Source organism: Eretmochelys imbricata, chromosome 2, assembly GCF_965152235.1.
Source record: "Eretmochelys imbricata isolate rEreImb1 chromosome 2, rEreImb1.hap1, whole genome shotgun sequence".
Lineage (NCBI taxonomy): Eukaryota > Metazoa > Chordata > Testudines > Cheloniidae > Eretmochelys > Eretmochelys imbricata.
In genome coordinates this window covers 10,088,588-10,100,620 of record NC_135573.1, presented here as the reverse complement: position 1 = coordinate 10,100,620, position 12,033 = coordinate 10,088,588, and the positions used below count along the sequence as shown (strand labels likewise).

At 36.7% G+C, this 12,033-nt stretch overlaps 1 protein-coding gene across 3 annotated transcripts in view; it reads right to left on the bottom strand.

Annotated features, from left to right (window-relative positions):
• The window catches only part of PTK2 (protein tyrosine kinase 2), a 385,991-nt gene that overhangs the window by 91,441 nt on the left and 282,517 nt on the right, over positions 1 to 12,033 (bottom strand). The window contains exons 16-19 of one of the 3 annotated variants that reach the window (XM_077809747.1): positions 8,090 to 8,146; positions 6,822 to 6,842; positions 5,630 to 5,727; positions 1,587 to 1,686 (exon numbers count right to left, since the gene is read on the bottom strand). In XM_077809747.1, coding sequence (XP_077665873.1) covers positions 1,587 to 1,686; positions 5,630 to 5,727; positions 6,822 to 6,842; positions 8,090 to 8,146 — 276 coding nt within the window. The remainder of the gene's footprint in view (positions 1 to 1,586; positions 1,687 to 5,629; positions 5,728 to 6,821; positions 6,843 to 8,089; positions 8,147 to 12,033) is intronic. The other 2 variants (XM_077809744.1, XM_077809746.1) reach the window with 2 other exon arrangements.

Below are 12,033 nucleotides of genomic sequence, written 5' to 3'. Positions count from 1 at the left end.
CACAGTAGCAGCAACCCATTGCCTTCTGGCAGCAGACGGTGCAATACGACTGGTAGCTGTCCTCGTCGTGTCCGAGGTGCTCCTGACCACGTCGGCTGGGAGCGCCTGGGCAGACATGGGCGCAGGGACTAAATTTGGAGTGACTTGACCAGGTCATTCTCTTTAGTCCTGCAGTCAGTCCTACTGAACCGTCTTATGGTGAGCAGGCAGGCGATACGGATTGCTAGCAGTCGTACTGTACCATCTTCTGCCGGGCAGGCAAGAGATAAGGATGGCTAGCAGTCGTACTGTACCATCTTCTGCCGAGCAGCCGTGAGATGTGGATGGTATGCAGTCCTTCTGCACCGTCTGCTGCCAGCCAAAGATGTAAAAGATAGATGGAGTGGATCAAAACAAGAAATAGACCAGACTTGTTTTGTACTCATTTGCTTCCCCCCCTCCCCTGTCTAGGGGACTCATTCCTCTAGGTCACACTGCAGTCACTCACAGAGAAGGTGCAGCGAGGTAAATCTAGCCATGAATCAATCAGAGACCAGGCTAACCTCCTTGTTCCAATAAGAACAATAACTTAGGTGCACCATTTCTTATTGGAACCCTCCGTGAAGTCCTGCCTGAAATACTCCTTGATGTAAAGCCACCCCCTTTGTTGATTTTAGCTCCCTGAAGCCAACCCTGTAAGCCGTGTCGTCAGTCGCCCCTCCCTGCGTCAGAGCAACAGCAAACAATCGTGCATCTGAGTTGAGAGTGCTGTCCAGAGCGGTCACAATGGAGCACTCTGGGATAGCTCCCGGAGGCCAATACCGTTGAATTGTGTCCACAGTACCCCAAATTCGAGCCAGTAAAGCTGATTTAAGCGCTAATCTACTTGTCAGGGGTGGAGTAAGGAAATCGATTTTAAGAGCCCTTTAAGTCGAAATAAAGGGCTTCATCATGTGGACGGGTGCAGGTTTACATCAATTTAATGCTGCTAAATTCGACCTAAAGTCCTAGTGTAGACCAGGGCTAACACACTCACAAAGATCTGCAAAGCCTTCCTCTGTATGCATAAATGCTGATTTTGTTAACATGGTGAGTTCAGGTTATGATGAAATTTTTGCTCCAAATATTCAAAATGTAGGCCCCTACGGTCTCCCAAACAATTTAACAAATCCCTTCTCGTGGCATAAAGTCTTTGCAATCTTACTATCAAACAGAAAGACCTGTCCCTCTGGAGTTTGTTATGATGCATTGCAATAGGTTAGTGTTTGTAATATCTAATGGGGAAAGGAGGATATGGGGTATTAAGTCTCACTTAACTTTCCAAAAAGGTCTCTTTCCTGAAGTCTTAAATGTGTCACGCAGCACCATTTAATTTGGAAAATCAGATAAGCAAAATGGCTGATTTTTAAGATTTAAGCAGAGCTGTATGCCACATATCAAAGGACAGGACCAACCTCATGCGTATTAATAAAATGTTTAAAAATGTATCAATAGTATGTGGCACAAAAAGCTAAACGGACCTCAAGAAAGAGAAACCTGCAAAGAAATAAAGTGTTTTAAAGGACTGTTTCCAAAAGTTAGACCAAAGGAAATGTTTCATAACTTACAGGCTTCTTGTAAGAATTTCTCTCTCACGCTGTCTGAAGTGCAGTTTTTACATGTTTTGATTGCAACAGCCATAGCTGGATTTTCCTGCAAGAGCGAAATCTCAAATAATAAAAATGAAACCAATCACAAATACACTTCTTAAACTACAGTATGTGTTTTAAGAGACAGTAACAGATGCTTAGCTAAGCACAATATTTAGTTAAAAAACCACTGGGAACATGAAAGTGTTCATGAATTAATAAAAATATAAAAGATTAAATATTTATAACCAACATATTTTACATTACGTTTACATCTAGAACATCAAGTTAAACTTGATCAGTCTGAAAGTATTACTCTAATTTACAATAATAGATAATTATAAAAACAGATGACCAGCTAATCTGAACCTTGGTATGCATTTTCTAACATTGCTGAAAAGGTGGCACACTATGGACACAATGTTAAGTGATGCAGAGGAAACAAATTGCTTCCAGCTTTAAAAATGTATTTGGCTTGTGCAACAAAGAAACCTATGAAAAGCCACACAAAGGATTTTCTCAGGGTTTCACACTCTTTTGTAGGCTTCCGCACTGGGGAAGCTGAATGTAATTTTGACTGACTCAAGCCTTTAATAATAACCACATCATTAATAGGATGCACAGTAATTAAATGTTTCTATTTAACGCATAAGCTGAGAAAGAATGTTCAGTAAATATTTTATGAAATAGCCTGCCCACCAGTTAAAAGAAGGATTTAAAAGATTGTTTTTGTACTTCATCTATATTCAAAATCAGAAATAAACAAAATATAGCAGCCAATCGTTTCTCCTCTGGGTGTAGAAAAATGAGAATATTGTTGATACAGCCTGAAGGAGGCCTCCTGGGCTAAGAGAGCATCTTTAATTTTCTTTTTCTATGGTATGTTTTATAAATACTTTTTTTACAGGTTGTAGACAGCACACAGAAGCAGCATCAGTTTTTCTTTTGTAAAAAGCTTTAGGATGTTCAAGCTTCATTTCTATTGAAAAATGTTATTTTGAAATATTCATTTTAAATCCAAATTAACTGAATAGGTAATCTTCAAAACAAGATAGTAACATTCATTTACTTGTGGTTTTGCAGCATTCTCAAAACAACAGCTCTTTCAAGTCACCATAACAACTGCTCCAATGGAAGCATATCTTGATGATGATATCTGAGCCAATACAATTAATTTCGCATGTCCCAATACAAAACCCCCGATCCTGCGAACATGCAACTCACATGAGTTGTCCCATTGAGTTCACTGACAACTGACATGCCTTAACTTTACTATCTGTATTAAGTGTGCAATGACCAGGGCCTAAATGACAGAACTATGCACTATTTGCAGAGATGAGATTAAAAATTCTTTTCTGCTCAAAAATGCTACTTAGATAGCCAGGGAACATCATCTTCTTGCTTACGGAGTTGACCTCCTTACCTCTCTCTGAGCTAAATTGAGTTGAGGATGCTGGGCACCTCACAGGATAATTAATCCTGGCGTGTGTTCATTCTGTTCCTATTATTATTTCTATTTTTACATACAAATGTTACTGGGATAAAGGAAAGATTATACTTCTTGGGTTTAAACAATTTTAATATCTATTTTCTGGGTCACTCACAGCATCTGTTTCTTAATCTTGCTCCCTTTCAATCCCAGGGATGAAACTATATTACAATTCTAAGAAGGACCCTGAGAGAGAAACAAATACATTTTAAACACAAAAATACCCCATGTCATTTTAAAGTTGATTTTGTGAATCTATTTTTCTCACACTCAAACAGTACTCTGAATAACTGAAGGCCTTATCTAAGTAACCTATAATATTTTAGGATATAATTGTAAATCTAGATGATTTTATTCTATTCTGACATAAGTATGCAGTATGGTTTCTACAGAGGGTATTTTGGGGATTTCTACTGTTGTACATTTTATAGTAATCAGTTTTATTGTTGAGTGAAATAGGTTAAGTCTTTGTAACTAGCAAGAATTTCCTGGCAATGTGCAAGATAAATGTAGAGGGACAGTCACAGGATGAGGTAAATAAAGAGAAAAAATATTAAATTGGTTAGGAAAAGATTTTGGGTGGGGTGGAGGGAGAGATAATATTAAGGATATGGATGACTGTGCTAAATCTGCCATTATAATACAAGGATAATGATCCTGAGTAATGAAAAACAAATAGCTTTTTATACATGATATGATAGTGATAGCTCAGTGGTTAGAGCAGTGGCCTGCTAAACCCAGGGTTGAAAGTTCAATCCTTGAGGGGGCCATTTAGGGAACTGGGGCAAAAACTGGGGATTGGTCCTGCTTTGAGCAGGGGGTTGGACTAGATGACTTCCTGAGGTCCCTTCCAACCCTATGATTCTATGATGTAAGTCCTTCAAGTTTGTTCTGATTGGCCTCAATTCCTACCCCTAAGATGTAAGGTCCTATACATGCATTTTCCATTCAGACTTTAGCATCAAAGGCTGCTAGTGATTACCAGCTGTTACCTATCTTATGACTGTTTAATGTAAAAGTGACATTCTGTAAGAGTGAATGGTGGGCTGGATTCTTTTATGACTTGTGCACAATTAACAGAGTTAAAGATTCTTTGAATGCAATTTAGTAACTACTGGGAATAAATCAGCTTGTTTTTTAGATTCCAAGATACAGCACTTTAACAATATCACTTTTAACAGTAATTTTTCAGACTAACCTTTCATCGAATTTGTAGAAAACAAAACTTTCACTGACTTAAATGGGTGCAGAATCAGATCATAAGACATTTTAACCAGCTACAGGAGCCTTTTCTATAAATTTTGTTATCAATCAGAAAAAAAGACTTTTTAGAAATCTCTCTCACTTACTTCCATTAAATTAATTTTTCACTTATTTTCAGATCCTCAAAAATGCGTCCTTTTAGTCTTGATGACCCTAAACTAGCAAAACACTTAAGCACATGCTTAACTTTAAGTACATTAGTCTCACTGACATCAGCTGGACTACTCACATGCTTAAAAGTGCATTGCTGGATCTGAGACAAAATTACTATATATCTTCTGAAAAGAAAGCGACAAGTAATAATTTGATTAAGGCATTCGTTTGTGCAAGTGTATGTTTAGTGCTGATCAAAGCCTGCAATTTACAATGTGTAGGCCAACTGCTTTGCCAATGCAGAGCCCCACTGACTTCAATGGAGCTCCATGTGGGCACAACAATCTGCCGATGCATTGTAAATTCCAGGATTGGGGCCTTAATCTTTAGCCTCTTTGCTGAGTTTGGGAAAGGGGTGGGGGGAGAGAGGGGCAATTAAAATCAGCTATGAGAGTGGTTGTGTATAGTGGATACTTGTTTACCAAGATTGAGGCAGACCACCAGCTTGTTTCACATAGGCAATTAGACAGTTAAAACTTGGGTGTGAGACCATCTAACATTATCACCAGAAAATCTCACTACGTAGTTAAGTATCTTCACTGGTAAAAGAGTAATATCACAGACTAGAGTCAGATATTTCAAGAGAGCTCAGCACCCACAACTGAAACTCAGTCTTCAAGAGAGCTCAGTTTCCATTAAGACACTGAACAAGTGGCCAGACTAGATGATGAGCTCTTTTGAAAATGTGGCCCCCAGCAAGTGGGGCAAGTCACATTGTTCTGTTCCCAAGACAGATAACCTAAGCATGCTGAGATATTATCCAGATGAAGAAGAAATAGCACAAGGTAGAGTAAAAAATTATCAGTTCTAATCCTGGCTCAATCAATGATTTGTGTGTGGGCCTGGGCAAGTTTACTTTGCCTCAGTATTCCCATCTGTAAAATGGGAATAATAGTACCTAGAGTAGCTACTTCACAGGGGCACTATGGGGATTAATGTTTTACAGCAATTTTTTAACATATTAAAGCACTATATAAATGCTATACTTTTTATAAATACTATTACATCAAGCCACTATCAATCAGCATTAGTTCACTCAGGTGGACCACAGATAAGACACATCAGGTTTCTAGTAGATTTTCTGAAAATATATGTTCATATTAAAAAAGATACTTACTGGACTCATGTAAACTCCTTGATGTACATCTCCAAACTGTCCTTCTCCGATACAGCGTCCCAGTTCAATTCTCTCTCTCTGAATCTCATAATCTCTGGCTGTAATAATACAATGGATTTAAACCTCAAACTACTGATGAAAAGCATTCAAATGAAATAATCCACAAGACGCCAAACTCAAAGTAACCCACTCCAATGCCTAACATTTGAATAACTAAGATTTAAATTTGCTGAAAGCCAACCTAGACAAAAACTATATACACAGTGGAATCCTCTTAAACAATTGTTTGAATGAAAGCCCTGAATAAGACAGTGAAATCTGACTTACTAAATTAATTACTATGCAATATTAATTTCAATGCAATAAATATAATTAAATCCTTCTTAATTATGGCTTTTAAAGGAATAAGGAAAGGAACACAAATAGCCTAGGGTAATATGGAATTAATTAACTACAACCTAAAGCCATATGTTTAAGAGGATTCCACTATATGATAGTTTAGATCTCTGAACCATCAAATGAGCCAAAAGTATTTTTAAAGAGGTGGCTGCAGGGGAAAAAAATGGAAGCAGATGACTGTAAAAAATAAAATGAAAAAGTGTAAAACTCTGACTATATCACACTTTTCTAGCTGTGTATAACTGGTACAAAATTGACATAAAACGTTCAGTGATTTATACAATTTTATTAGCTTTGTTCTTTAGTAGACTAGGTACACCCAAGACAAGAAATGGCTCACTAGTTCAGCAATCAGATTTATTCAGTTCCAGGTGAATTATTTAGTTGGCAATTTAATTTCTGGCAAGCACTGAAAAAAATACTATTTTGGGAACAGTGGAAACACATATAGTGTGAATGTCTACTGATGTCATCATCTCCAGGGGAAAAAAATTGATTCTCATCCAGCATAGGCCTCATGCCTGATAATTTTATGGCATTATTAGCGCTACAGAAATGATATCAGCTAGCTGGAAACTAAAGCAATAAATGCCTTTTTCATGTATTTTCAAAATATTGCATTTTCCTCTTTAAAATTACAAAGCTAACCAAAGAATTGGTTTAACTATAGAAACACAATTAAACCAATTAACACAATGCTTATTAAATGAAAGTAAACAACTTTAAACTGAAAAACTCCACAACATTTCCAAAATTGCAAGCACACAGAGATGGTTAAAGGAGCTCCTGTTACCTTCATCTATTCCATAGCTTTCTGCAGTGCATTTAAGAGAAAAATCAAACACTCACTTAGAAATATCTTCTTAAAATTAACGAGACATTTGGACAAATATTTCATAATATTTAAAAAGATGAAAAATGTTAGCTTTGCCAAAATGATAACTTACCCAAGTGATTTTATGTTTGTACTAACACAAATCATGGGCCTGATCCTGCAATCTTTATTGAAGCAGGGCTCAAACTTGCAAGATGCATGTAAGCACATGACTTGAATTGGACTTCTCTCATGACAAGGGTTAAAGGCATGTTTTAGTGTTTTGCTTCATCAGATCAAAGTGCTTAGCACCTTGCAGGAGCCCACAGGTTAAAGCTCTCATCCTAGTAAGGACTGCATGATTATTCATATGCAATATCCATTTTTACAATGAATAAACTATCCCATTTGTCATATTTCTCTGTGATCCTGGGTATTACTTTAAAGTAGATTAATGCAGTGATTTTCTGTACACTACTCAAAATGTATTATTCACTTTCAATAAACGTATGTTTTCTTGTTGCCATACAAATTCCTCAGCAACAAACCAATGCTCTATTCTGAATGCCTAAGTGGTGAATGAAATGTCCCTCCGCTGTGACAAGAAACCAGGACTGCAGAAGACTTAAGTAAATCATACCCTTGAACATTCCTGAGTTTAAAACATGGGTATGAATTTAACTATGTCACTGGGTTTTCCCCCCATCATCCCACTCCTTAGCTACAGGTATGATTGAAGTGAGAGTTTTCTGCAAATCCATATACCTGTTACTATTCTATTACAGGTTAGCAATAAAAAATTACACAGCCAATCCCAACATAAATTGCTTCCAGAACTTTTAACACCAGATTTTCATTTTAGGGTAGTTAACACTAGCCTTCCAATTTCTGACAATGGCACAAAATAATTTCAGCAGATGGTGTATTAGCCTTTTGCCTTTGAAGACATCGATTCACAAGAGCTATGTGTTTTCCTCCATGTCATCAACACAATTGAAAATGCTGTGTTTTGGTATGAGATGGGATTTTACTGTAATACAATTGAGTACAGTAAAATATATCATAGAATTTGTTTACCTTTGCTTTAGAGACTGAGCTTGAAGGGCTGCAGAATTCCTGAGGCCTCAGAACAATCTCACATACAGAACATTTTCTTTGTGAGGCTTTGAAATGCAATTTAGTGCTTCCGCAATCTAAGAAGCTTTTCAGTCAAGTAAGAATATTCCAAAATTAACTAGTGTACTTACTTGAGGGCATTGTGTAAGTATCTTCTTCATCTATAATCTCTGCATAGTCATCTGTTTCTGTAAAGGAGGAATCGGAGAATTTCGGGAAAAAGACAAGCTAACAATTTTAAAAAATCTTTATCCCACCTCCCACAAATAAAAGCTGCTATGTACTTAACAACCCACTTTATACCACTGCGGAAATGCATTTAAGATAGCATGACTAAAATCTGCACATGCACAGAAATTACGATGACCTCACTGTCCACTATGTTTCAGTACACATCCTTGTTTCTGAGGGAATAAAAGGAGAATGCATTTTTTAATGTATTAACTCTATAATTCAGATCGACTAGTTTAAACTCATGACTTTTTAATAAATAATTCCTCTCAATATCATTTATAGAGATTTTCCTCAATAAAAAAACAATGTTAACAATGGACAGAGACTGCCCATATCAAGAGATTAAACTCCTTTCTCTTTGGTGAAGTGCAAATCAGATAGGCTTTTGCAGTTCTTGCTGTGTCACACAGGCAGAGCAGACTGTGTCCAAGGACAGCAAAATGCACACTGTTTACTATGTGATTGTCTATAGGTCATGAGGTGTGTAGATTTTCCAGTTTGTGTAGGGCAGAAAAATCCCTGGAGCTGGTACTCTCTCTTTGGAATGGTTATTTCCCTGTTAATCTAAGTTTACATAGTTTCCTGGAAATTCACTTCGACAACTAGCCAGATGTTATTCTCCAAGTTTGTTGGTGAGAAACAATACCTCATGAATAGAAAATTTCTAACAAAGTGTCAGTTCTTAGAAAGCTGACAGTTTAAGAAAACTGACAGTACTTTTCTTTCCCTGTTTAAGCACTTGTTTATATATGGGCTTGGACGTATTAAATTTTTATAATAAATGTTGGTAAACACTGATTTCACCATACATTCTCCAACCAGGGTAAAATTATTTCCATTGATAATAACTAAAATTTACAGATAGGCAAAGTAAGAAAAATGCCACTTAAGAACTTATTAAAATTTGATTTAAGGATATTTACTTTGTATATTTTGACCTGTGAAGGCTGTGATGTTGACAATTTTGTGTTTTAACATTTATAAAGCTTTAACTTTTTGAATGTCAGCATCTACTGTCATTAAATAATTATCGTCCTTCCAATTTCCTGCAACTCTGAAAATTTAAATCTATAAAAATAAAAAAATGCTTGAAACCCATAATTTTGTGCAATTGTAAAAATTTAAATCTATAAAAACAGAAAAAATATTTAAATAAACATTGACATTATCTGTTAAAATTATAACAAATAAACATTTAATTCTGGTAAGCCTGTTTATGTAACAGTAACTCCCAAAATGTTCTAATCTAGGTGACAAAGTTATACAAGGAGATACATTCCCTGCCCCAAAGCACCTTCAGTGAGAAAGTAGCTACTCAAGTGCTCATTTCCCTGACAACCGGACACTTAATTCTCCCACAGAGCATAAATTTAACCCACAAAAGCAGGTCAAGTATGCTTGTAAAATTTCGAAAGCTCTGCCATAATGGCCCTTGCCTAAATATACACAAAAGGGTCCAGATTTTCGAAAGTAAGGAGTCTCAAGTTAGTCTCCTGAATTCTTATTTAGGCACCTAAATAAATGGCCTGATTTTCAAAGGTACTAAGCATCCAGCAACTTCTAATGATATTAATGGGAGCTGCTGCATGCTCAGCACCTTTGAAAATCAGGCCCACTTCCTTAGGTGCCCTAATCTTAGCTCAGGTATTACCAGATGAAGGCATTTGTAAGAGAGAGATTTTCCTCTTGAAATATATTGTGTTCTAGAAAAATAAAGCACATTGGCAGGGGAATTCCATTAATTTTTTTTTCTTGATGGGTCACTTCCACTCAGGACTCCACAAAACAGCATCATGTGTTCAATATTTGATGGATTGTAAAAGAGTTTGCTGAGTGTAAACTGAAAACATGCACCAGAGGAAAGAAAAATTAATTTATCCATTTTCTCTTGGCTCATTTACTTCTCTCTCGCGACCGATATGATGCTTCTCCAGGATACCAGCCTTGGTTTGAGAAACGCAAATCTAAAGAATTAGCATCCATTGGAAAAGAAACATTTAACTTCCTATAATGTTGATGTATTGAGATATGGCATTCTGTTTTCCTGCAATAACATGGCGAGATCATTTTAGCTTGTCAGGATAAATATTTCTGATTGATGACAGCTACTCTATCTGCTGTTACTTGAGGAGATACCATAGAATGGATAAGGGACAAGAAGAATGACTTGAGTTTACTGTGGTTTTAAAAATTTCTTCAAGAGGAATCAAATAAATCCTGTGCTTTGAGACCGGTGTCCCACTGATAGTTGGAAATGCATCACCACATTAAAATACGGAGTGATACTTATAAAATGTGATAAAGGGTTCAAAAAGCAAGAATAGCTGCTTTCTTTTAATAGAATAAAAGACAACAATAGAAGTTGGGAGCAGCTGAGGATCCCAACTGTGCTCAACATCAGTTCCTTTCTTGCTACAGACTAACAATCAAGGTTTAATCAGGAAGTGTGTAATGAAGACATATTAGCCAGGATGCCGCGGAAGGTCACTTTACAGGATTCCGATACATTGTCCAAGTTGCACTGGAAATAGAGTCTCAACGAGTCCAACGTGCACTAAATGTACGTAAATAATTAAGCAAAATTAGTCTTCAGGAGTTTGACCAAATTTCTTGCTACACAACTGACAGAGTTTAGACGGTACAGAAAATACAGGTATAGTAAAAGGTTTGTCCAAGTCTTCAGCACTTCTTTTGGAAGTCAGTGGGAACCTCCACCATTCTTGTTAAAATCTGGTCCAGGGGTATTGGTGGCCATCAGTCTTCAAATGGCTCAGACCAAGATATCGCTTGCAGTCTTTAAGTCAAGACAGGACATCTTTGTAAAAGACAAGTTATAGCTCAAACAAAGCTATGGGCTTGCTGCAGAAGTTACTGGGTGGGGTTCCTTGCACTCTGTTATACAGGTGCTCAGACTATCTGATTCTAATGCTCACTTCAGCCCTTAAAATCTACGATAGTAACATTGTCCCCATAGATAGAATTTCCTACCACACAATTTTTGATGCCCCTGACAATGTACAGAATTAAGGGATTAAACAGGGCTAGTGCCTCAAAAACAGCTCAACCTCAAAAACAGCTCTGCACTTTCTCACCTCTATAGAAGAAATACACACAGCCAACCCAGGAGTCATTCAGATTGCATAATGCATACAAGTCTCTTTCAGAAAAATGTAAGGTAGTTAAAATAGGGATATCTATGTAGAGTTTTACTTGCTAATCCAGATTTTTTTTTTTAAATTAGGCTCTAGAAAAAGCCAACTCAGCAAACTGTGTTCATCACGGCTGTTCCATACACTAGATTCATGTTCTCTCTGAAATGTTCTGCGAGACTGTCCCCTTTCAGAGCATTTTCAAGTATTTATTATTGCCTTTAATGTATAACATGAAATGAAACCTACATATAACCCACAGTAAAAGATTAGTAAGGTTAGCACATAAGGGAAGAACAGCTGTGTAACATCTGAGTTTATAAGAGAAATATGACCAAATGTTGTTAGGTCAATAGCCCTCACTAAGCTAACAGATTTCTAAGGGCAGAGAGAAAACTTACGTGGTGCTACCTTCCTATGATTTATATCCAAAAGAACTAAGCAAAAGTTGGTTAACACTTCCTGAACATTTTAATGAGGGGACAGCAGAGCGTCATTACCTTTTATTTCTAATTTTTTTCACTTTTCATACTCTTATTGATACTTGTTTGAGGTCAGGGAGTTATTCATTTCCTAATTATGTTATAAGAACTATTGACTCAATGATGGAAGTCTGATTTCTCAATAGTATTATGTAAGTGACCCTAGATTTTCAAAAATGAATAGTGATTTTGGATGTCCAATCTGAGACT